At 44.4% G+C, this 26802-nt stretch overlaps 1 protein-coding gene across 7 annotated transcripts in view; it reads right to left on the bottom strand.

The window, feature by feature from the left end:
• Positions 1 to 10861: 10861 nt before the first annotated feature.
• Positions 10862 to 26802, bottom strand: part of LOC100472458 (schwannomin-interacting protein 1) — a 559220-nt gene continuing 543279 nt past the window's right edge. For all 7 annotated transcript variants that reach the window (XM_034663788.1, XM_034663784.1, XM_034663798.1 and 4 more), the window contains 5 exons: positions 20418 to 20535; positions 19259 to 19456; positions 18209 to 18332; positions 15462 to 15555; positions 10862 to 11500 (listed from right to left, as the gene is read on the bottom strand). In XM_034663788.1, the coding sequence (XP_034519679.1) occupies positions 11449 to 11500; positions 15462 to 15555; positions 18209 to 18332; positions 19259 to 19456; positions 20418 to 20535 (586 nt within the window). In that variant the 3' untranslated portion in view covers positions 10862 to 11448. The remainder of the gene's footprint in view (positions 11501 to 15461; positions 15556 to 18208; positions 18333 to 19258; positions 19457 to 20417; positions 20536 to 26802) is intronic.

Genomic DNA, 26802 nt, shown 5'->3' on the forward strand with positions numbered 1-26802 from the left:
AAGATTTTATTTATTTATTTGACAGAGATAGAGACAGCCAGCGAGAGAGGGAACACAAGCAGGGGGAGTGGGAGAGGAAGAAGCAGGCTCATAGTGGAAGCCTGATGTGGGGCTCGATCCCATAACGCCGGGATCACGCCCTGAGCCGAAGGCAGACGCCTAACCGCTGTGCCACCTAGGCGCCCCCTTAACTCTTTTTTTTTTTAAAGATTTTATTTGTCAGAGAGAAAGAGAGCACCAGTGAGCACGCAAGCAGGGGGAGGAGCAGAGGGAGAAGCTCGCTTCCCGCGGAGCAAGGAACCCGATGCCCAGCTTGATCCCAGGACCCTGGGATCATGACCCAAGCCAAAGGCAGACGCTTAACTGACTGAGCCACCCGGGTGCCCCTTAAGTCCTTTCCTCTTAAAAATGCTTGTAATTTTGTAAACAATTAATGGAAACTTGGACCTCAAGCCTCTCCTGCCAGTTCATAAAGCCATTAGGTTGCGATATCAGGTGGGCCTAATGTGCTTCAGAATTGGCTTTGCCTCAGAGGCCTTATGAGAACATTGAATTTCAAATGAGGACTTTTAAGACACCTACGGTTTTGAAAAGTCATGGAGTTTTAAGTTGTTGCATCAGCCTAAGAATTTGTGAGGAAATGGTGGTGGGGAACCGCATAGGAACAGAGAAGCTAGAGTAGGATTTCTCCGGAAGGTGGGATAGCACATTCATTCATTCATTCACCCTTTCGATGTATATTTGTTTAGCTTCTGTCGTGCCATTTGCAGAAATGCAGATAAATGCCCTTTTCCTTTCTCAGGGAGCTTAGACTCTGGCTGCAGGAAGGTGAAAACAATGACAATACTATGCAATTACCCAAACGAAGGCACTGTTGGAGGAAAGGAGAATAAAAAGCAAATTCTACATAGGGAAGCAAAGGAAGACTTTCCAGAGAAGATGGTGTTTGAGCTCAAAACAGGGGGCAGGGCATTTTAAGAATAAAGGATGTCACGTCTCCCTGGAGGCCAGGGAGATCTTGGGATAAACAAAAAGCTCAGATGTCACCTGATCAAAATCAGAGGGAGTGGCTTGAGTTAGGCTCAATGGCAAGATGAGTACAAGCAAAATGGAATGTTATATCCAAGGGAGGCTCTGGCTTCAGACTCAATCCAAGAACTCATAGTTTGTCATCAGTTCTTTTCTTCTTGTCCCCCACCGTCTCTCGGCTCTGCTGCTCTCCTTAGCTTCTGATTCGTAGTCTCTCTCTATGGTGAATGAGATGACTGCCAGACTCTTATTTTCTCTGTTTAGCAACTCCAATATCCATATACCAATTCCGGGGAAGTTTCTGATTGCCTCTGTGGGGTCACAGGCACAATAATAAACCAATTATTAATGGAGGTTGGGGGAATGGGAATTCCATTCTGGTGACCGCCTAGGCCATTCCTGTGATCAAGGGGTCAGGCACCAAGTCTGACAGCCCCAGCAGAATCACAGAGAGTTGGGAAAGAGATCTCCGAAGAAACTAGAAGAATGGGAACATGCACTGGGAATAGAAAAAGTGTAGTTACCACTGACCACAAGAGCAGAATTTGATTACCAATATGGCCGTGGAAATATGGAAGAGACAATAGACGAAATAGGTTTTCAGGGGCTATAACTGATATTGAGATTTGGTTTGTAGTCCCCTGATCTTCTAAAAAAATGGATTTCTGTCTTTGGCAGCTACCTGGATGCTGCCACTGGGAGAAGATTGGAGGCATTGGTAGCCAGAGAGGGCTAAAATAAATATATAGAGATAAATATATAAGTAAAAATAGGTGATAGATAGATAGATAGATGATAGATAATAGGATATTTGCTTATGATACCTTTCTTGGTTTCCCCAAAGAATTTGAGGCAACTTATAGGGATAAAATAGTAAACTAAGAGTCATATTACCCCAAGTTCTTATCCAATTTATTATAGGTGGGCTGCAAATGTAGTTCTTTGCTTCCTGGAGGCCAGTGCAAAGAGGGAAACATTATCAGTGAAAAAGCTTACAATGATTGGGCGCCTGAGTGGTTCAGTCGGTTAAGTGTCCGACTCTATTTCAGCTCAGGTCATGATCTCAGGGTGGTGGGATCGAGCCCCACTGGACGTGGAGCCTGCTTAAGGTTCTTTCTCTCTCTCTCTCCCTCTGCCCCTCCCCTGGTTTGCATGCTCTCTCGCTCTCAAATAAATAAATAAAAATCTTTTTTAAAAAGTTTACAATGATCATCAGAGAAACTTGATTATCATTGATTTTGAAACCTGAAAAGAATATCTCTCCAGGCACTCATAAAGTCGTCATCGTGTGAGGTTGTAGTAATATCGCTCTGTCAGTAAACACAATAATACAATTTGTGGGGCTCTTCAACTGGTTTTCAGTGGTGGCTAATGTCATACAGCTAAAACATTAGTTAAGAGAAGTAATGTACTCTGTAACAAATCCAGAATATTTTAAAATCTTAGAAAAGTCTTGCAGAAGCCAGGTGAACCCAACGGTTAGATGAGTGTGAGGGTTTATTGAGCTGTGAACCCCTTTAGTCAGGGCATGAGTTTCGCGTCATTCCTTAGTGTTGTTTTTTTTTTTAAAGATTTTATTTATTTATTTGACAGAGATAGAGACAGCCAGCGAGAGAGGGAACACAAGCAGGGGGGATTGGGAGAGGAAGAAGCAGGCTCATAGCAGAAGAGCCTGATGTGGGGCTCGATCCCATAACGCCAGGATCACGCCCTGAGCCGAAGGCAGACGCCCAACCGCTGTGCCACCCAGGCACTCCCATTCCTTAGTGTCTTAACACCCAACTTATTTCTGTTACTTGTATTAGCAGTCTGGCCCCTAAATGCATTTGCATATATGACTTCTGGAAGAGATGTACATAACCCAGTGGTCCAAGTCCCCCTCCACACTTCTCCAAGTACATATCAAGATAATTTGGTAATTTCCCCCCCTTCCCAGCTGCCCCTTACACTAGTTTATCAAATACCCCTTCCATTTCCTCCAGTCTTCTTTAGGCAAATCATCCCATTCATGCCTTCCCGCTCTTGGCTTCAGGACTGGAAGGTAAATCTACCATCTTCCTAAAGACTTAGCACCCCCACTTGCAGTGTGGTGAGACTGATCCCTGTTTTTCGATTGTTTGCATGACTGGGCTGGAAACTGAAGCCAAAGGAATTCCCAGTGAAAATGCTTTCATCTTGAGCCAAGAAGCCTGGGTAACTTTGAGTTGGGAATGACCATAGCTGCTTGTCTCGGAAATCTGAAGAAGCCTTGAGATGTGGCTTTCATTTTCTGGTGTGATGTGAAAGCATTGCCACTTGCCTAAGTCATTGGTAGTGGAGGAAAATCCATGCAAACACCTGAAATGAGAGTCATTTGTACATCCTGCTTTCTTTGAAATTCAAGATTCTGAGGACGAGTGAGGGTATTTGGCTCCAGCTGATAAGTACAGAGACTCCCAAGATGTAGGAAGGCAGCTGTGAGGTTTTGAAGAAGTAGCTCACCGCCTCAGATGAAAACCAACTGTTGGACAATTTTATAGTCTAAGATTCTTGACAATGAATGTAATTTAGGAAGTGATACGCATGTGTGTACTTTTAAAAAGAGGAAGTGGGCATTTAGACTTTTTCCTTTAGTGTATTGGGGAGAGCATTGTTAGTGCTATATTGGCACACCAGCTATGCAAATCAGGGGGTTGGGCTGACCATAAAAGAAACAAGAGAGAGGGAGAGAAAATAAGACTCGAAATACAACCGAGATTTCAAAACCATGCTGAGTTATCTAGGACTCTTGTTGACAAGGGGCAAACGGACAACAAATTTCAAGTGTAGTCCAAGAGGGCATAATTAAAAACTTTTATTTTCAAATTTTTATTGTTGCATTTGCCTCTTTCCTGCAGACCTCATTAATTTCTATTTCCTTAACGGTACTTGCCTGTTTCTGGGGAGGTGGCCTCCAAATCAGCTTGGAAAGTAGAGCAAACTCAAAAGAGGTTTTAAATTGCTTAGGTATTGCCTACAAAATTCCTAAAACCTCAGTTGTTCAGCCCCTCTCAGGCTGCCCTTGACAAATGTCTGCAGGCCTCAGCGCTCCTGGGGTGGGCCTGGCTCTAAGGCCCACCAGGTCCTACTGCGGTGACTGAGAATGTCCTCACAGGAAATCGCCCCTCCCTGAAAGGCACCCTGGGTGGCTCTCCAGCTCTGACTCTCACAGAGGCAACAGCCCCCAAAGCAACCGCTTGGCAAATGGGCTCCAGACACCAAAATGCATTGGAGGAAGTGGAGGCAAGGCCCGGAGCGGAGCCGCCGCCACCAGCAGGTGCTGTTGGGGTCCGGGGTCTCTTTCTGAACAGCACTTCTATTCTCCTCAGTCCTCACATTCGCCTCTCCTGCTCTCAGCCTCACGTCCAGGAAGTGAAAGCTCTGCCTCCTTAAGGACAGGCATCCCCACTTGCAGTGTGGGAGACCAGTGTGGGAACTCCGAGAAGCCCCATGTTCTCTTCCACTCCCACTCTTGGTTTAGGCAGAACTGCAGGGAGACGGATTTATTACTCCCATACAAAACATCCCACGCCTGATTATTCTTCCGGAGGCATGTATTACTTCCCTTAAAAAATTACTTGGCCTGACAGAGCTGCCTGGCACTTCATTCTCAATCTGATTTGCATTTGAGACAATGGCATTTCTTAACACCAGCCTCCTTAAGCAGAAGGGACAAGAATCCTTCACATCACTGGAAAGAGGAAACAGATGCTTTGTGATAAATTAGCAAAGTCCTTTCTCCTCCTTGCCTGTAAGAGTCACCGCCGTTTTCACCTCCAACCCTCCTAACTAAATTGCTCCTACGGTGAAGTATGGGCTCCCGGCTGCCTTTTGAGATGCCGTTTCTAATACGCGGGGATGCTCTGTGACTGAAAAATCTCCCTCACAAGGTGAGATGACACGTCATTACAGACTGTAATTTCTACTGAGAACTAAGAGACATCTGGAGCGAAGTAACTTTATGAGGCAGAAAATTAAAGAACTCACTTCCAGCCTCGTCTCTGCTCTACCAGAGTCAGGATACATGCCACTATTTTCTGCAAAGCCAAAAAGCAAATAAGATATTGATTGAATATAAAAGAAGAGAGACTCTAGTAGTAAATAATCACCAAAAAAGTTTGAATGCCTAGTCTGGAGGGTGAGAATAAAATCTCTTTTCCCGTAAGTATTGCTTTTCTACCTTGTGTAGTTATAGAGTGGTGCAGGGAAGTGGGTGGAATAGTTTTTAAACAAAGGCCACATTATAAGCACAAGCAGAATATTGTTCTAGAATAGAGAAAGGTATGAAGAAAATTACTCTATGGCAAAGAATTTCTTACAACCAATTAATTAGTTCTGGTGACTCGTTTCCTACCAAAGCTGCTAAATGAAATAACTTGGATTGTCATCTCAGAAATTAGGAAGATGATTTCGCTTTGCATAGCCAGACCACGAATTCATAAATTATTTAAGATAATATTAATTTATACCGACTAGTGACTATAAACCTCAATTAAAATATTCTGGAAAACTCATTACCCATCAACCTATCTCATAATGAATTTGTCATATCTTATTTAGAGAAAATAAATGAATGTCAGTGCAAAAGGTAATTGGGTTTTCTGAGCATCAGAATTCAGCTGGGTGGTAATAATCAAAATGCAGTCTTGAGGATTGTAGAAACCCAAGGCTCTTCCAGATGGACGCCGAAGAAGTATCCTGTAGTCACTTGATAAATATGTATTTCTAGCATCATAATAAAATCTGTTTTCTTGTTTGTGGCATGAATTGTTTGTTCGTGCCAGATCTCATTTTGGCCCTCTCTGGTTTCTGCCCCAATGGCTAGAGAAAAAGAGAGGATGGGGGACAGGATTTCCACTAAACTGAAGAGGTCCATGAGTTGAAAAAAGGTAAGTCATTGAGCTAGAGAAGATCTAGAGGAAAGAGGTGGGTCTCTTGCAGTCAGGTGGCGTGATCGTTAAGAACACAGGGTTTATCTTCACAGCCCTGGGGTTGTATTCCAGCTTTCTTAAAGCACTGTGGCTGCTCTTGTTTGGACTTGCGTTAGTTATGGTGATGCGAGCCATCGTAACGGGAGACTGTGGAGTGTGAGTGTAATGTGCAGTGTAATGGCTCAAACATAATCGTAGTTCATTTCTCACTCCTGTAACTGTCTGAGGCAAATCCTAGAAGTGGCAGGCAGCTGTGCTCATGCAGTGAACTCAGGGACCCAGACTCCTTCCATATTATGGCTCTGCCACCCTCTACGTTCTTGGGATTGCAGCTGGTGTGAGGAGAAAGAGAACCCGTGAAGAACGCAAACACTTTAAAAGCCTCGGCTGGAATGAAGACACCGCACACCCACTAGCATCCCATTGGCGAAAGTCAGTGATGGGTCACATCTTGACCCACGGGGATGGCGAGTGGGAATGTAGTCCCCGTCTGTTCAGCTGCTTGTCCGGAAAAACTCTAACTGCGAAGATGATGAGGAGGCATACATTTTGGCAGATGGCAGGCGATATCTGCCACAGGGCTGTCTATCAGAGACAGCAGAGATGATACATTCTGTGGAAGGGAAGTCACTGCAACGCAAATGAAAAGTTTGGAGGTGAAGGATTTAAGAAAGAGTCAACCAGTAATGGGAGAGCAGGCTTGAGAACGGTGAGATTAAACGTGGAAAAGCCAGGCCAACAAGCTCATCCCTCAGCTAAGAGGAGAGGCATCAGACATCAGGAAGAGTAGAGTGCCACCAGTTAATGCCAGTGTCAAAAGGGTGGGTCCCAATAAATCAGAGACTTTCTCTTCCAGGGAAGCTTCCCTACGTGGTTCTGTGCTGAGGGCTACAGTTACTGGAGTGGCTGAGGTTCGCCTCTACCCTCAAACAGGAAATGGAGACAAACCTGTATTCAGGAAGCAGATGACAGTCCTTGGAGGCTGTGTAATACACACACACACACAAACAGTTGTGTCAAGGAATTGATACCCATGGTCTTTAAAGAGGAAATGATTATAGATGAAAATGAGTTGGTGTTTGTCAGAAATTGTCCAAACCTTTCGTTGTAAGGAACTTCTCTGCATTGGCCTCCCCTGGTCTTTCCTACCTGAATTAGCTTTCTGTACCCTGAAATATCTAAACATGATACCAAGTGACAGTTAAAGAAAAATGAGGTAATCGTAGAATAAAAGCACAAGAGATGTAAGTACACACATGCTTATTGCATCACTGTTTTTAGTGGCAGAAATCTGGAAAGATCCTTAATGTCTATCATTTCAGAGAATGGCTGAAGAAGGTCTTTTCCACCATACTGGGGATCACTATACAGCTATTAAAAAATGGCTTAGACCGGGAAGGATGTCCATGTATAAAGCAGGCTGCAAAGCACTGTTTTATGTGCTCCCACCTTTGTATAAACAAACTGAAACACAAAACCTATACGTGAGTATCTGTTTGTACAAGCATGGAGGAAAGTGTGTAAGAATACATTCCGAGTTTTAACGTTGATATTTGGAGGAGAGAGGTTTTGAAGATCGGAGTTTTTAACTTCTTCCTTAAGTATCCATTTTGTAAGTTAACGATTAACAAGCAAGAAAAAAACCCCCACAAGGGTGTTTCAAATCTCAGAAACTGGCGAAATACAGGATGCTTCCTCCATCCAGACCCTGATCACCCACTTCTCCTTTCAGTAATTATTTATTGAGGATCCACTTGTTGCCAGGTGCTTTCACGGACATTATTTTATTGAAGCTTTGGAATAATTCCAAGAAATCTTATTTATAGGTAATAAAACAAGAGAAAACAGATCTTTAGTAACTTGCTCAGGGTCAAATCACTGGGAAGATGGTAGAGTGAGGATGTGTCCAGTCCCTCTGGTCCCCAAAGCCTGTGTGCTCTTGTCTGTACTTCACTCTTCTAAAATCAGGAAGAGGGGTGGCCCTATTCCCTATTTCTTTCTTTTTTTTTTTTTTCCAAGATTTTATTTATTTATTTGACAGAGAGACAGCCAGCGAGAAAGGGAACACAAGCAGGGGTGTGGGAGACGGAGAAGCAGGCTGCCAGCGGAGGAGCCCGATATGGGGCTCGATCCCAGGACTCCGGGATCACACCCTGAGCTGTAGGCAGACACTTAATGACTGAGCCACCCAGGCGCCCCCCTATTCCCTATTTCTGAGGTCAGGTAACCTAGCATTCTAATGAGGCCTGGTTAACTAGTAAGGGTCCTAGTTTATGAACAGAAGGGTGACCTAGAGCAGGACAGAATCCTGTTGGGAATAATCCCAGTCCTTGCTGAAAAACCTAAGGGAAAGTACTGGAAAGACCCAATCTTGAAAGAATCCCCTTGGAGGTGAGTCCCTTGGTGACACCTCCACGGGGGTGGGGAAGTACACTGGGTATAATCTTTGAGGGTCTCAGGGGGAAGAAGAACAGCTGTACTTTGGCAAAGAACTGCTTTGCTCCCAGAGGTGTGTACGGGGGCCTTTGTGTGCGTCAGCTCCCTCTTTTCCTTCTCCAGTTAGGAGCTCTCTGGTTCTGATTATGGGCTTCCAACAACTGAAGAATTGAGAGGTTTCTTCAGAACACATTTCCAGCCAGAGATAGCGTTGTTGAAGACAAAGAAAAATACCTATTTCTAAGTTTTTGTGGGAATTGGCAATTCTGGCAATTGAAAAAACTAGGATAGTTTCTCTTGGTGGGCTGAGCTTTTGGTCCAGGCTTGAGGCCGTGGATGACCCAGAAGGTTTAGGTCACGCTACTGTGCTGATGTGGGCACAGGCATTTTTTGTTGCACTCTTCCTAGGTTGGCTCTCTCCAGGAGTTTCAGATTAGTAGGAATACATTTTAATTAGACAAAAGCGTAGGTATTTAAAAAATCATTAAAGAGAAAAGCTAAAAAAAGAATGTCTAAGGCAGTGGTTCTCAGTGTGAGTGTCACATTCAGGCCACACCTCGGACCAATGAAACCAGTATCTGTGGGGCCAGTGGTTTCTATAGCTCCCCAGGCGATTTCACTGAGCAGCTGAAGGTGAGCCGCTGGCTGACGGACCAACATTCTCACCCAGCTGCACCAGCAAAGGTCCGGCAGCTGAGCCTGTCCTCAGGGCTGAGGTCACTCCGGGAGATGACTGACAGCTGGCGCGGGACCCCAAGCTCCCTTGGACAGGACCCCTCCTTGGGCCCCAGCCTTCACTCACCGGTGAGCCGCCCGTTCTGCTCAATAGCCAACTCACAGAAGCCGAGACAGATTTATGGGCTGCAGTATTGTTCTGTTCCAAATGAAAATAACTGGATTGAGGCCCATAAAAAATGACTAAGGTTACAATTTTAGATTACCTATTTTGTTAACTAGAAGACTGAAAATAGGCAACTCAATTATTTAGAATAGCTATCTGGGTATTTTTAAGAAAGGGAAAGGTTGACAGTTGTCTAAACTTCTATCTTCATGTTATGTAAGTGATGAATCACTAAATTCTACATCTGAAACTAAAAATAAATAAAATAAAATAAACTATCTTCAGATTATATCATAGACCTAATAATAATGAAACCAGGTGGTCTGTGGGTGGTTCTGGAATGTTGACTCCACATCTCTGCTTTAGTTTATCATTCTCTAATACCTGCATAGAAATCAGCTAATTTAATCAATTTTGAAACTCTACTTACTGGGGACAATCTGTAATCTACTTTAGACTTGGCATTTTTCTTCATGAGACCAAATAGAAGTGGTTAAAAATCTGAAACATGGCAACAACTGGCCTCGGGAAAAGAGCAAACACAGCATCATTTGTTCATGTGGCAAATTTGGTACATAGAGTTTTGATGTGGTAACAGGCTCTAACAAGACCAGGAGCTTGTAAATGGTAAAGCGCCAACATTCCGGATTGAAAAGGGGAGCACTGCCAGAAGTGCTGGTTCTGATGCTGCTGAGGTTGTCTTCTTTGGATCATCCGCACACGCACACACACACTCTCTCTCTCACACTCACACACACACTCTGACATACACTCTCTTATACTACATTCACATACTCTCTCACACACTGTCACACAGTCTCACACACACTCTCACACACATACACACTCTTTCACATACACACACTCACACACACTCACACACTCTCTCTGACACACACATATACACTCTGACACACACACTGACATACACACACTCTCTTATACTACATTCATACTCTGACACACACTCTCACACATACACACTGTCACACAGTCTCACACACATACACGCTCTCACACACATACACACTCCCACACACATACACACTCTCACACACATACACACACTCACACACATACATACACACTCTCACACACATACACACTCCCACACACACATACTCTCACACACTCACACACTCTCTGACACACACATACACTCTGACACATACTCTCTTATACTACATTCACATACTCTCTGACACACACACATACACACTGTCACAGTCACACACATACACACTCTCACACACTCACACTCATACATACACACTCACACACATACATACACTCACACACACACTCTGACACACACATACACTCTGACACACTGACACACACACTCTCTTATACTACATTCACATACTCTCACACACACTCACACACATACACACTCTCACACACACACACACTCTCTCTCTCTCTCTCTCCCACACCCTTCATAATCTTCCTGGCAATTCTCTGCATTGCTTTCCTCTGGAGCACTTTATTTCTTTCACTGACAAGGGCTTCACAGTGCGGAGTTCAGTTGAGGAAGTGCGAAGAGGTTAGAAACACAGCCAGTAGCGGGCTTGCTACTTGCTAGTGAGCAAAAAGACGTATCCTATGAAACAAATTTTTAATTTTTATTTTACATATTTATACATAAAACTTTCAAGGAACCCTCTGAATCCGACAGAATGTTAATAGCACATCTAAAAATGAACTTCAGGTAGTCAACATTCACAAAATGTTGAAAACTGATTAAAATGTACGCGTTACGGAGAGCTATGACTTCACTACGAGGCAGGCATGTATTTTCTGACTTGTATGGATAGCACCGTCATTTACAGTTCTTTAAAACTACAGTGAAGAATGAAAGTAGTCAGTGGTAAAATACTGCTCCAACTTAAAATCTCTAAACAAATAAAAATAAAGTTAAAACTACCCTCTTTGAGAACCATGACTTGTGATGGTGTCAGTACTGTACATTTTTTGTAACAATATTTTATTAAAATGCCTGATATTTAGTGGCACAGTAAAAAAATTAAAATAAATTAAGAAGCAAAGGCCAATCACTGGACGTTAAGCTTCAGACATTATCAATGACTAACACTGATATTTGTTTGATTCTGCGCCACCTTTAGCAACAGCATTTTTACAACCACAGAAGCAAAAGGAATTCTAGCTTGTCCTCTGGTCGGATGGCTTCTTTCACTTTGCAGGCATTTTCTCTGCCATGTGCTTCTGCTGACTTTCCGCGTGTCTGTAAAATGAATCATGCAATTAATTAGTGCTAGGAGGAAAGATCCAAACTGCTTTCTAATCCACAGCTACAATGATCCCCCAAACTGAGGGTCAGAGTTACTCATAATGAAACCAAGAGAATTAAGAAACAGTACTTAATTCAAATGGTTTGCCCTCTTTAATTTGTATATCCCATGTATGATTCCTTTTACTGAATAACTCACTAGATTAACCTGAGAATGGTAGATGTCACTACTTTTGAGAAGAAAAAGCACTGTGTTTCTTAAAGAAAAAAAAAAGAGGTAAGTATCTGGGAAAATATGCCCATCAAATATTTAGTGTGTTTCTACGTGCCACGTACTGCTCCTGGAGCTGTGGATTTGGTGGTGAGCAGACGCTGAGGTCTTTGGTTTCGTGGCACGTATATTCCAGTGGAGAGGGACAAAAAGGAACAGAAAGCAAAGAAGGAGAGAGCAGACAGAATATATGTGCTAAGCAAAAAGTCCAAACAAGGTGTTGCGATAGAAGGGAACTGCGTGACTCCTCTAAACACATGCACACAGACACAAACATAACCATTCAAAAGGCTCTTGACAGACATTGAAGCCAATAATCCAGTTCTCCTCTTACAAAAGCTAATGTCTTCCTAACAATTTATGGGTCTCTGTAGATGTCAAGATTTTCCATGTTTGCATGAGTCCTGCCCCCTGTATTAGTCCTAAGGGCATGATCATGGCAGTGAAGGTAAGGGTAAAGTGGGGTAAGTCTTCTTAGTCATCAAGCCCTATTACGGCCTGTGAGCTCCACATTCAGCCAACCCAGCAGCTGGCCGGTGGAGACAGAGGGGGGTGAACAGCCAAGCTGATGACGTCACTTGAATGTGCACTCATTAAATGTTTTCCCAGAGAGTGGTAGGGTTTGACGTCTACGAAAGACAAATGTTTTGAGGGACAACTTTAGGAATTTATAAATTTGGCAAGAGAAAGCATCTAAGTCTGTGGTTTCCAGCTTTAATCAAAGGCTCAGGGGCAGTTTTTGTGTGCTGCCTAGATTTGGGTAGTCAATGACGTCAAGTTTAACTCACTGGTTTTGTGCAGAATGTCTCCTATCTATGGTATAGGGGAGACAAACCACAAATACTTTCAAGAAATACGGAAGTGACAACAGTGTCCTTGCCACAATCAACAGCCCACAAATAATTGGTGATATGCATTTAAAAATAAGGGAACTCAAGAAAAAGAGATCAGCCCTTTATTCCCCCCAAAAAAAATGCCCTTCAGCAGACCCTGGCCATGGCCCTGTTTCTGTGTATAAAACAGCCTAGATCACTTTCATCAAGGAGCTTATGGGCCTCACTGAAATTCAGCTCAAGAAATAGTCTGATGCCCCCTGAGCTAAGATTCCACAGCAGCAAACTGAACCATAGTTTCTACAGCAGTTTAAAAATATGTATCTGTGTGAGTGCACACGTGTGTGCATGCACACATATAGCAAGGGGTTTTTCTGAGAGGGGAGGAAAGGACAGAAAATAGCTTCAGAAAATACTGAAAGCTGGGTGTTATTTTGAGACATACATACAAGCACGAATTTCATTAACATTTTAAGCAAAGAAGGGAAAGGGTTTTAGTCCATAAAACTAAAAGGGTCTCAGCAACTATTTATATGAAAATCCTTATTAGCATTTGTTTGACTCACGCCCCACAAGGACTCCGTTTTTAGCAACAATCATTACGGAGGACCCGTGCCTGGCAGGCCCTGGCCTAGGCTCTGGGGACACAACAAAGAATGAAAACGGTGTGCCCTTGCTTTAGATGGAGGAGCGGGTTGTGTGCAGTGAGTAAGGAGAAACAGAAGATGATTTAACACAATATGATAGGGCTCCACATGGAAGGAGTGCCGTGTTGCCAGGAACACCGAGAAGAGGGTCCTACCCCAGTCTTGGGGGGTGGGGGCGGTCAGGGAGCACTTTTCTAAAAAGGCATTATTTAAGCCAGCGCATCTCAAATTCAGCTCTGCATTGGGATCACCTGGAGAGTTTTAAAAAAATCCGAATGCTCAGGCCACCCCACAGCATCATTAAATCAGGATCTTCGGGGGTGGGACCAGGCATCAGCAGTTATAAAGCGCCCCAGGTGATTCCAATGTGCAGGCGAAATGGAGAACCACTCGTCTGCATTGCCACCTGGAAGGGCAGACCGCCTCCTTCTCTGCTGGACAGGTAAAGGGAACAGGTGAACGGGACCTCCCAGCCGATTGCTCTCAGCCTTCTGGGATCGGGCTGCACAGTTTTGACCTCGCTACCTTTAGGTATGTTTAAGGACCCTCAGAGCCCCCACGAGCAGTTACAGCCTGCAGCCAGGAGTGGACTAGGAACTTCTCCCCCACCTGCTCCATTTCAAAGGGTTCCTCTAACACCTTTAAATTAGTAACTCCTCTCCTTTTCATCCCATGGTTCTGCCTGCCCTCTTTCCCACGATCACACCAAACCTAAGTACTAGCTTAACACTGAGAGGAGAGAGGAGCCTCTCAGCGTCCCCTGGTGATGAGGAACGCCAGTGCTGCGCTCAGGAGCAGAGAAAGGGTCTCCCTGTCACAGGCAAGTCACAGAACTTACAAAAGAGTTCACATATTTTTTAGAAGATGCAGGTTTTGGTCTTAGATTTCACTAGGGATTTCCCATAATCTTAATAATAATCTTAATACCTATAAAAGTTGCTGGGGCAGTGCGTGAAATGCATGGGTAGATGGCAATAATAAACATGCGTGTGTGATATTTTAGATACAGCCGAATCTACTAAGAAGGTATGAGGCCTTCTGGCTTTTTGTTTTTGTTTTTTGTTAGGGGCGAGGCGATATAATAACCAAAGCATACAACACAGAGTACTGCCCATAGGTCTTTTTTTCTTTCTTTTTTTTTTAAGAAAAAAAGCCTAAACATAGTTCTGTAGCATTTATTTTGCTACCCAAACTATTTTTATAACACTGAATTTAGAAAAATATTTTATCCAGTGTTATGCATTGAGAAGAGGTCCTGTGGTAGGTGCTAAGTGCATTTTCCCTACATATGTTTTCAAAGCTTCTCTGGAATGGTTCTGGATCTTGGGGTTAATTCCTTATGTTTCTGTGACAAGCAGTGATCTTTCTCTCCTTGGGGAGCCTTCTACTCCCTGAATCCCATTTCTGGGATTAATAACAATTATTACCTCTTGGTTTAAAGACTTCATATGTACTGTCTCAGAAAAGGTAGCAAAGGAAATATGAGATAATATGAATGCTCACAGTATTTCATACACTTTATACACTTATGGGGATAGGCTTTTCTACAAAGAAAACTACTAAGAAATGCAAGATCTTGACTGGCCTTAGCCTCGTTTCATATCCCTGGTGGGGAGAGGCAACATTCTTTACCTCTGTATAGAGGGGTGCTTGGAGCCAGGCCCAGCTGGAAACTCAAGTCCTGGAGTTTCCCCGGGTGAGAGCAATCTGGTGGCACTGGTGCGGTGGAAAGATGCCAGTGTGCCTGCCTTCTGGACATGGCAGATGCGAGCGAGAGCGGGTCACATAACAGCAAATGCCACTCCATGGCACCCACCGCACGGCTGCTCGTGTGCTGGACGCGTGCCAACATGGAATGGCTTAGGGCTGACTGCCCAGGGGACAGTCCTTCAGGAAAAAGTCCTCCTGGGCCAGAACTGACCTGATTTCTGTGGGGGTGTAAAAATTCTAATGCACTGGGAGGGCGGTTGTGAAAAAGCAATCCATATTTGTGTGTGTGTGTGTGTGTTTTAAGCAATGCATTTGGAAAGGAGTTTTAGCCACTTCCCCTCCATCTGAACAGCTGACACCGCAGAGATGAGGTGAGTTACTCATGGAAGTAAGGGGAAGGAGCTCTCTAGGGATCACTCTTTCCCCAATTCTTCAACTTCGGACCACCCTGGGCTTCCTTCCTTCTTTGGCAAGGGTGCGCGTCACTCACGGACCTGGTCAGGTCCTCGATGTCCACCAGCATGGCGTCTTGCTCTGTGTGCAGCTCGTCTCGGATGAGCAGCAGCTGGACCAACTCTTCGTTCAAGCCTGGAGCAAAGACAAGGGGCCATTTAAAAATGGATAAAACTGCATCTAAGTGACAGTGTGCCGCTCTATGGACGATTATACAAGTTACTTTCGCTAAGATTTCGAATTCCTCCACTAGCCTTTCACAAGCCCAGGAGAAGTCCTCAGTGTGAGAACATGACTAGTTTGCATAATTACAGAAGTGTTGTTAGAAAAGGAGTACACGAGGAAGGATTTCCAATGACATTCACATTAAAGTGGGAAAAGAAATCGTTAGCTGTTAGGAAAACAGCTTGCTAGAAAAAGCAGTATTTCGTTTTGCAGAAATGTGAGCAAAAACGTCTGGGGCATGTTAAGTTGTCCACCCTCCGTCTCGGGGATGCTCCCACCCCAACAGCTGGAGGACAGTTGGAGGGCAGTTGGAGGGAGCCCCCGCACCTGAAATCCATCAGGCACCAGCGGGAGGAGGGGCCCCCTAGGGCCTGCAGTAGGGGCAGCAGAGTGCGGGCTGTTCTCAGGAGGAACTAAGTCCTACCTCAAGATATGCGAAAGCCCAGTGTGTAAGACATTGCAATCTCTGCAAGAGTACCACGGAAGAGATCCCTTAGGGTTTATGCTGGGAATCAAACACATTTAGATCGAAACATTTCTAATCCTCCTGAAATCAGTGCACTGGGTGAATTTGGCTCCAGTTCCTGAGAAACAGGAACAAGCAAGGGGCTCTCTTATTTTTCACTCTTAGATCGATGTTTCTAGGTCCAGACATACGGACACATGGGCCATAGCATTCATGTTAGCAGCAAGAGCTCTGGGCCCAGAAACAGAAGAAAGGAAGGAGGTATTCAGCTAGGTCCTCCTTGGAAATGCTTTTAGAGATCCTGACTTCAAATGGTACATTGATCTGCCTTAGGTCAGACTAGTTTCTAACTTAAAAAAGGGAGAAAAAAAAATCATACAAAGAGATCTAAATTCATCTACTACTGAAAATGGCTAGATGATAATTTTAGCATTTAGAAGTCTAAGGAAGATGTTTCTGTGGCAAACTATCAGATGTTTCTGTGGCAAACTATCAGAAAGCCTTTTAGGTCCTTGAAAGAATTACAGTCCTAGTAATTTACTCTCAACTAAAATTAAAATGTAGTAGAATTTTTTTAAAAACCTGTGAATCTATGGTTTCTTAATTAGAATGTTCAACTCTTTCTCTTGATTTTAAAACAACACTAAACATATTAACTCTGAGTATGTCCAATTCTATTTTTTTCAGTATGTTCTTAGGGTAGATTAAAAAAAAATTTTTTTTTTAAAAATTCCAGTAGAGTTGTTTTTTATACTAGCACTCAGTAGAGGGCCCACATAGTGCATGGAAATTTTTTTCCCATATGAAGTTTTTCACTTTTTACTCTGGAAATTTTCAAACTGATGCAAAAGTAAAGAGACTGATTTAATGAATCCCCATGCTCCATGCATCCAACCAGCTTCAAAAACGATCAACTCATCGCCAATCTTGACGTATCTATCTCCCCTTCTCCTACCAGATTATTTTAAAGCAAATTTCAGACATGATATCATTTCATCTGTAAATGTTTCAGTATATATCTTTAAAGACAAGGCTCTTTTTTTTTAAGTTAACATAACTACAATACCTTCACCATACCTAAAAAAACAAATCTTTTTTTTTTTTTTTTAAGAGCGAGCGTGCAAGTTGTGGGGAGTGGGGAGTCACAGAGGGAGAGGGAAAAAGAGAATCTCAAGCTGACTCCATTCATGGAGCCTGACGCTGGGCTCGATCTCACAACCCTGAGATCATGACCCTGAAATGAAACCAAGAGTCAGATGCTTAACTGACTGAGCCACTCAGGTGCCCCATAAATAAATCTTTTATGAAACATTCAGTCTGTGTACAGATTCCTTGGTTAGCTCAAGTGCTTTTCTATCGTTAGTTTGTGTGAATGCATCTGGTTGGCATGTCTCTTAGGTGCTCTGTAATCTCTAAGTCCACAGGATTTTACAGAATCATATGTTCCAGAGCTTGGAGGGCACATGGGTTCAGCTGGACTGACCACACTGCCCAAGGGAGCATATTCCATGTTCTCTCTCTCATCTGACCGAACAACCGGCTGCCCTTCTCTGCACAACCAGCCACCTCAAGTGAGCGCCACTCAGCTACCACCTGCTCAGCACATTTCTGTTAGAGGCTCTTCTTTATTCTGGGGAGAAAAGGCCCATAATTTGTCATCCTGTAATTGTCACGTATCGGTCATACATATTTTCCCCGCCTGCAGTCCCACAAAATAAGTGGATCTGATTTGATGACCTAAAATGAATAGATATACAAGTCAAGTTGAGGGTATAATTGCATAATTAATGACGTGTAACTACCAAATTGTAGTCTAGAAACAGATGTTGTGAGCCAAATACACACCAGGCATTGTCTAGGCGCTGGGGGTTTGAGATGAATAAAAAGGACCTATCACCTCCGTGAACCTTGAATAATTCTCGACCTTTCTGAGCATTTTACAGTAAAAAAATAAAAACAGAGCCTTGTGATTTTCTTCCTTCTCTCGCAGCACGCAGGAGGAACCCAAGGACACGGCAAAGGAAGTGAATCAAGGAGGTAGGACTATCCCACGATATTTCACGTTCGACACCCCATTTGAGCACCCTGTACACTTACTTTCTATCTGGGAATGGAGATCATTGACTATCACTTGTAGCTGCCCTAGAGTCATGTCCCGCAGGTCGGTGGGCTTTAAACTTCTTTTCATCAGGCATTCGCTTATATGAGGCATGTGTGGCAGCTGAAGATACAGAGGGAAGAAACGGAGGTGTGACCCGAGCAGCCAGGGCACTGAGCACAAGACCCACCTTTCTCCCAACAGACCTGCTCTCCCTCACTTCCGTTCAGGGTCTGTGCTCCAGAGCCTTCCCAGTCTGCCCTTCCCAGTGCGAGCTCCCTGCCCCCCAGCCTCATACACCATGTTGTCCAAAACCCTATTGGCATCAAAATGCTACACTAATCAAATCAAAAGCTATCAGACTGGTCTTGAACACAGGCTGTGACAATGGTGAGTCAATGATCACGTCCACAAATGACTGACCAGGGAGCTCCAGGAATACCAATGACATGGATAAAATTAATAACACCCGCCCTTTATTAGTTTGCACCACGCTACCAGGACTGTGCTGTGTGCTTTGCGTGCTTTGTTCACTGAATTCGCACAATCATGCTTTCACATGGGTGTTACTATTCCCATTGTGTAGATGACAAAACTGAGACCTCAGTAACTTGCCCAGAGCCCCACAGCAAGTTAACGGCAGAGGTGAACTTCAAAGCCCAGGGTCCTTATCCACTATGCCATACTGTCTTCGCTGAAAGGTGGGAACAAGAGCTAAGGCAACAGTGAGTTTTCCATAACCAGTAGGTTCTAAACTGATATTGCTTTAATGACATTAAAATATTCCCCTGACAGCTAATTATGCTTCTAAGAAATATAGTACATATGAATCAAGAACAGAGTTCATTTTCGTGTAATCTGTTGCTTATGTGTCTGAGTGATGCAGTAGGAAGGAAAAAGAAACGAACTTAAATATTTCTCAATGACAGTACTTTTTACAAATTGCCTTGTAGAAACCCAAGTTTGCATAACTCTGGGAAAGAACTGGGACCACGTCAACCATTTGCAGCCACCAAACACTCGCTGGCATTTCAGTGTCTGCTGCTTACGAGATCAGCGACGGGAGACTTTTTCCTGTTCTGTTTTTCCACTTCTACTTGCATTTTGGCCATGGGTTTGGCCATGGCGAGGGCCATTTTGGCTTCAGCTTGCAATTTCTTTTGCCTTGTGAGGAAATCCATGTCATCCAGGGATTCGGATTCCTCTTCAGTAGTGTCTCTATCAGAATAGGAAGAACTCTGTTTGCTCTGTGAAGGGAAAAAGAGCAGCCCTGAGCTTTCTGTGTCAGGCGCCATCTTTGGAGATGGACTAGAGCAGTCCCTGGGCCCTCCCAGAGTGGCTGAGAGAGTCCCCTCCTTCAATGCGACTCGCCACTTGATTTGGTCTGTATTAATCTCAAATAACATTAAAGCAGATGGTTTATTTCTTCAGTGCCAAGAACAGACCCTGATTTTAGCAGAGTCACATAATAATAGGGAGAATCTACTTATGACAAACTTGAGACGTTCCTTTGATTTTTGGTTTCAAAACTTTGCTAAAGCGATCAGACACAGCAAAATATTTAACCCCGGGCTAAGGCAGCATGTTGTTCTCTGGAGTGGACAGGATCTCTGGTATCCAATGAAGTTCTGACATTGCCCTACACTCACGGACCAACACGGTTTCCTGTTGGTTGGTCTTGGGAAAGAAAGGTGATACAGACTTCACAGAGAGTAAAGGATTCCAGCAATTAGCTCCCAGGATCATTAAGCCATCCTTTGTACTATGTGTGCAAGGAATGAGTAAGGAATGTTTTACACACGTTATCTTGCTGGTTTCTCTGAACAACGTCTCTGGGTGCTAGCCCTCCCGTCCTCACCCGGATCCCCGCCCCTGCCTTTTAAAACGTGTCCCACTGCTGGTCTGCACTTCATATTTCTAAGCCCAGTGGAGAAGGGCTGGTATCCAGCGTGATTTTCTGGGGGCATATGCGATTTCTCTCATGGTTTAATATGAAAGTAGTTGCTAACTTTAACAGGGCTCGTGTCTCCTTGCTGCATCACAGCTTTGATTCTTCATTGTCAAATTTTCGGCACATGCTATGTCAAGAAAGGGCAAGAGACATTTCGTTTTTCATCTCTGCCATGTTTTTTTCCTGACTAACAACAAAAAAAGAAGCTAAGTGACCAGGAAAGCACACACACAGAGCTTTGGTGGCTTTGGACTCACCATGGGAGACAAGGGGGTGTCCAAGCTGGTTTCAGTCTTACTGTCGTCGGCGTCGCTGTCCTTGTCACTGCCGCTGTCGTTGACGAAGCATATCTGCAGGTTCATCCCACTCTGCAGCCTGCGCAGAAGCACACAGGACACCAGTTCTGCTCAGCTATTGGTTACTGTGGGCGCGCGTGACAACTGTCTGGCTTTGTTAACGGAAAGCAGTTTGAGGTGTTTGTCGCATGGAGAATTGAGTGACCAATGTCATTCCCAACTTACAAATGATAACTTTTACTAAAGGACAATGATGATAACTTAGTTCATAAGTTGACAAATGATAAAATGATAACTTTTGTGAATATTATTTTTTTCACACCAATTTCATCTTAAGTGAAAGATAATTTAAGGCCACAATACCAAACACATGGTTGGTGACTAATAAAACCGTGTGGAGTCACTGAGTTTACATTCCTGGTGATAGAGGTGAATGGGGTCCTCAGCCTGCTGTCACCTAGTGCCCTGTCCCACGGGGACAATTCAAAGAAGCTCGTCAGAGCCAGCCTCCCAGGGCCACAGCTCTCTGAAGAAAGACTCCTTTTTTTCTCCCTAAATAGACAGAACAGGGTTGTCTGAAGGAAAACTATGCTTTGAGCAAGTTGCCAAAAGCCAACCAAGGGAGCTCATTTATGTCATTAAAAAAAAAAAAAATACGCCACAGGTTCACCTTAGAGAAACTGAAGGAAACCCTGAACCTAGTCGGAAAGGCACAACCTTGCAACACAGCAGACGGCCTGCAGCACGAGAGCCTCAGAGGTGCGGGCTTCTCGGAGCTCTTTATGGTGGTGAGTCCCGGAGCTCCACGGGGACGGTGCTGGAGGGGGGGCCTCAGAGGGTCACCCGGCTGTGCGCCTGCTCCACGCGACGGGGGACCACGGAGACAACTCTCTGTCCTAAACTTTTTTTGAAATTGAACACATTTCAATACTGTTTGGCTACGAAGAGTTTTAAAGAAGTAATTTTTCAAGCATCCCTCGTCGTCCCAGTCTGTGTGTCAGCTCAGAAGAAAGGGCAAAGGCCGCTCCCCAGCAGCAAGGGAGCAGAAGGGGACTAGTGGAAGCCAGGTTTAGGAAGCCGACACCGAACTGCTCTGTCATTATTACCGTCACAGGGAGAAACACAAAGAGCAACTCGTCTGATAGTTGACATTAGTATCCTTCTTTATTCCAATGGGCAGGGACGCTTTGTGTAAATTGTTCAGATGGCTCACATGCAGTGATTCTTTGACAACGATAGGGCATCCGGAAAAAGACAATCGACCGATTTAACACAGGCACCGTCATTGTTACGTGTATGTACTGCCACCTATTGGTAACTTCTGGAATTACTGAAAATCCAGTAAGGAAAGGTAGCCTTCCCCCCAGCGGGCCGCTCCCTTCTGTGCCCAGGCAGCCTTCCTGTTCAGACAAGGAGCCAAGCCCTCGCCAGGCACGGAAGGCACAGGTTCTGCTGTGAACAGCTCAGGGTGCTTGGAGTCCGTCGGGCTTAGGTTCTGAATCCTCATTTCTTCCTCTGGGCCCATTACTTAACCTCTATGAACCTCAGTTTCCTTATCAGGAAAATGGGGTGAATAATTCTGTGTTTTGTAGGAAGGATGAAAATAGTTTGGAGCTAGGCACAGGGCAGGTGCTCTGTACGTACTCACAGTCCTTTTTCTACTTTCTGAAAGCCCAGACAGAAGAATACAGAATTTTAAAGGTGGTGTGACTTTGTAAAGGGACCTCTCAAGTCACTTACTTGAATACATTGCCTGGCCTTGAGTACCTCTGACAGAGTGTCCTCAAGCTGTCTTAAACTATTAGGCAGCTTGGACTTCTACTGAGCTAGAATTAATCTCCTTTTAATTTTCTTCCATTGCAATTGTTTTTTTCCTGGAGAAATCCAATATGTTCAGGTTACCCTTTGATCCCACATAAATTACGTTTTAAAACTAATTATCTGTAGTTTGTCAACCACCCCCTCCAATCAACCCATTGTTAATCTAAAACTCAAAATATATGGATTAGGAAATAGTGGGAAGTAAAACTGCAAATTTAAAAAATCACATTAAAAGCATATTTTAAAATTAAACAGGCATTAAGTTAAACCTGATTTGAATCTAGGAGTATGTAACATTTTCTATTTACTGCACTGCTAAAGTCTTGAAGTGTCTGGTCACTGGATGCACAGATTACAAAAAAATAATAATAACAACAACCCATTACACCATTAGAAAATAAGGTTTAAAACACCCAGGGATATATATTTTCATTCTGAAGAAAGTCTGGTCATAAATTTTGTCATTCTGCCCCCAACTGACCTTTGGCTAAGGATCAACTCAGACCTCAATCAACCAAACCATACAACATTTCTAACTCAGGAAAGGCAAAGAAAAAAAAAACAGAAGAGAAAGATTTAGTCAGAATGAAACGAAAAAAACACCTCAGGTAGAAATTCAGAAAATCGCCTTAGTACCACATTATCACCGTGGGAAACTGAACAGGGCTTCTTACCGGGTGAGACTTATAATTCCTTATAGCGGTAATCACCAAGAATGTTACTCTCAGGAAAAGGAAATTATATGACATAACAGCTAATGGTTCAGAGGGGATTTTAGTAAAGGCATCTTAAAATGGACTCAGGTTTCAAGAAGGATTTGTTTGCCTTTAGCCTTTAAGCAGGTTTTAAGATGAAGACGGCTTTGGGGAAACTCAGTCACAGATCTCAAGCAGCAGCCTGGCTGGGGGATGAGTGGGGCCACCTGGTGCTCTGGAAGGCCTCTGTGTCACAGGGTCAAGAAATGATAACCCCTGTTCTGAGCCCCTTCCCCGACCCTGGGGAAGCACGGCTGCTCTAAGGCTCACTCCTGCAACATAGAGTCCCCGGCCTCTGTCCCTCACACTGCAGCACACCCCCACGCCCGCCTCACTTAGAACCAGGCTACGCAGTCTTGCAAAATCCAAGCTGCCAGGGGTCTAATTTGCCTGGATCTCTCAAGCATCATCAGAGGTGAAAACGAAACACGATCCTCATTTTTTAATTAGCGATATAATTTAAGGTATCCAATTCAAGGTTGCTTGATGTTTCGAGTGGCATTTAGCAAATTGTTCACGCAAAAGGCTGCCTGACATCTGCCTTGCCTGTCGATGTTAGAGCTGAAAGGTCTGTGTCCTGGTTATCCCGGAAACCTCCTTATGGACCACGAAGCAGTGAAAAACCACACTGCAGCCCGGAGTTACTGACAGGGAGCCCTGGGACCTGAACAGAGGGTGTTCTGGATGGAGAACGGTCAGAAATACGAAGACACGAGACTCAATACGCCTACTGGGCATCTCAGTGTGAGTGCAAGTGGCTTTCTTAGCGACAGTGCCTACTGGCCAGCAGCAGGAAGGCATATAGTCGAGAGGACCAACGAGCATCAACGTCTGCTTGGCTTTTACGGTGAGGAAGACCTTTACTTATAAAACGCCTGTGCTGACTTCCAACTACCATTACTGGGGAGATTATGAAACTACACACAACAATGAGAGGGTGGCAGAGGTGAAAGGTTTTTAACTACTAAGACGACAATACCTCAAAAACCCAGCCAAGTGATAATATAATCTGGTATAAAGAGAATACTTTTTTCAAAATACAAGGACAAGACCGGTTTATTCCCTGAGAGAAACAATGTGACTAATGGCCCTCAAGTTTGCTGTGGTTCCTACTCGGGCGGTAGCCACTGTGAATCCGGCCTCTGTCCTTGGCCTTGGTTTGAGTGACTGGGACTGGGCTGCTCCGAGTCCGGTTCTGAACCCCAGAACTACTTTGTGTTTTCTGATTTTAGAAACAGCAGTCTCCCAGCAGTAGCTTAGACCGCCAGTGTCTACACAGAAGTGTTTAACATTCTTTGGTTTTTACCCCCTACACCGTCCCTTAGTTAGCTTCTCTTCAACTGTTGCACTGAATTCGAGTTTAAAATGATGCTCGCTTGTATTCCCTGGTTGGCTGTACAACCACGTGCGGATAACACGCAAGGTAACAGTTAGTTACTNACCATGTGCGGATAACACGCAAGGTAACAGTTAGTTACTCAGAGAAGTCAAAGTTCCCCAGACCCATAAGAGCCTGGTTTATAAAAATGATCCCAATTCTTCGCTCCCTGAACCTGCCCCCTCCATACCGTGACCTCGCAGCTTCTCCCATCAAGAGCTGGAGTCTACTTCCCCACCCCCGGGCTGGCCTCTGACGCATCCGGCCAACAGGATGCATAGGAAGTGCCGGTGTCCCAGTGCCAAGTGTCCCCCTCAGGAAGCCCTGCCTCTGCCCTCAGGACAAGTCCAGGCTTGCCTGCTGGCAGATGGGGGACTTCACGGCGCAGAGCTCGATCAGCAGTTGTCCCGGCTGAAGCCCTGAACGCTCGAGAGAGCTCAGCCAAGGGCAGTAAAGGCGCCTCACCAGCCCGCAGCTGACTGCACATCCGAGTAAGCCCCTCGGAACCCGGCTCTGATCAGTAGAACTGCTCGGCCGACCTACAGGCCCCTAAGCAGAAATCGAGGTTTGTTACTGAATGCCACGGGTACAGGCGTTTTTTGGAATATATATCATCGCTATGGCAAAAGATAACTGGTACACAAAGGTCACAAAGAAGGGACGGCAGGCTGAACTTCTGTTTCTTGAATCCAGGGCTCTTTCCCCCATACTCCATTTAATCTCAGGTCTGGATTTATTAGATCTTGCCTGTGTGTCTGATAAAATAATCTTAGTGGGTTTATACCTCCTGCAGTTGCTTATAATTCTAAGGCAATCGTTTGGTTTTCCTCAAGAAGCACAGTGGGAAGGAACTACGCATGTGCTTATGGATTTCAAACGTGCCTTGCTCATGTTCTATCCACAGTCGGAGCGGCTGGGAGGGCCACTGGCCCCGCTCTGTCATTTGATGCTCAATATCCCCACCGAGTTTGTGACTGGGCCGTTAAAATATGTTATTTCATGTATTTCAATGGATCTTTGATGCATTATTCAAAGACTTTATACATGATAAATAATCACCCATATTTTTACAATATATCTTTTTTTTGTTTCAAGAAACTTTCAAAGGAGAAGGAATATAAAATGTGGGTTGTAATTACCCAAGGGTAGGTGTAAACACATTTCATTTTTCTAAGGATTTGTCGTGAAGAAAGCAAGCGGGAATGCTTGAGGTTTTGGTGAGCTCCAGGTGTCCTGAATGTGCGATGGTGTCTCTGCAGGGTGTGCTGAGGGGGCTTAAAATGAGCTGCCGCTCCTCCTTGATCCATTGCCCATCCCCAAACCCTGGCCCCTTCCTCTTCCACTACCCACTATTTGTTATTGTGAAAATACTATTCTAAAATGATATTTCTTATTTTACTCGAGTGGGACTATGTTAATTCTTTCACTAAATGGTGTGTAATGCATGGGATGCTCATTTATTGGACTTTTAGGAAGACTGGTATTTACATAACTGGTGTGAATATTGCTGGTCCAGCATATATCATCACACACACAGAAGTATATAAATGATTTTTATACTACAGAAGGGATGTTTAACTGTTCACTCACTCACTCATTCATTCGAGGACCAGGGAACACCTTCTCTGGGAACTCCATGGCGCCCACAGGCTGGTGCTGAGTAGCTGCTGTCCATTTTGGCCAGGGCATACAGTTACTAGTTTGCTACAGTCCCCGCTACTCCTTATTGCCTTGTATCTGGGCTTCTCCACTCATTTATGTTTCTCGCTGACCTCTGAAGGCATTTACAGTTCATGACCCCTCTGTTAAGTGCATGCATAGTTAGTAGTTGAACCACGAACAGAAATCAGGTCTTTTGAACAGGTACCAAGTCTTCCAACAGGTGCCCAGTGCTTAATCATTAAATCATAACGTACAAATAGAAATGTGGAATATACAGAGCATCGGAAGAGAACTCGAATAACACAAAGTAGATACTCCCTATCTTACATAGGAGTAAAGAATACTTTTACGACCTGGACATCCATTAGTAAATAAGGTGTTAACCAAGAAGAGTTACTGCAAGGGGACGGGGCAGGGAACTGCAGAAGAAGGGAGCTCTAGGGGAATCAGAGTTGGGGAGAGGGGGGATAAAGGCAGGAGAGATGGGAAAGCCCACCGTCTGCAAGGCACATGCCCAGAGAAGTTCACGGTAGCTTCAAATTCCATGCCGCAGAGAGGACTGGGGACAAGAGGGGACACCATGGGGGCGCCTGGGTGGCACAGCAGTTAAGCGTCTGCCTTTGGCTCAGGGCGTGATCCCAGCGTTATGGGATCGAGCCCCACATCAGGCTCTTCCGCTATGAGCCTGCTTCTTCCTCTCCCACTCCCCCCTGCTTGTGTTCCCTCTCTC

This window comes from Ailuropoda melanoleuca, chromosome 1 (assembly GCF_002007445.2).
Source record: "Ailuropoda melanoleuca isolate Jingjing chromosome 1, ASM200744v2, whole genome shotgun sequence".
NCBI lineage: Eukaryota > Metazoa > Chordata > Mammalia > Carnivora > Ursidae > Ailuropoda > Ailuropoda melanoleuca.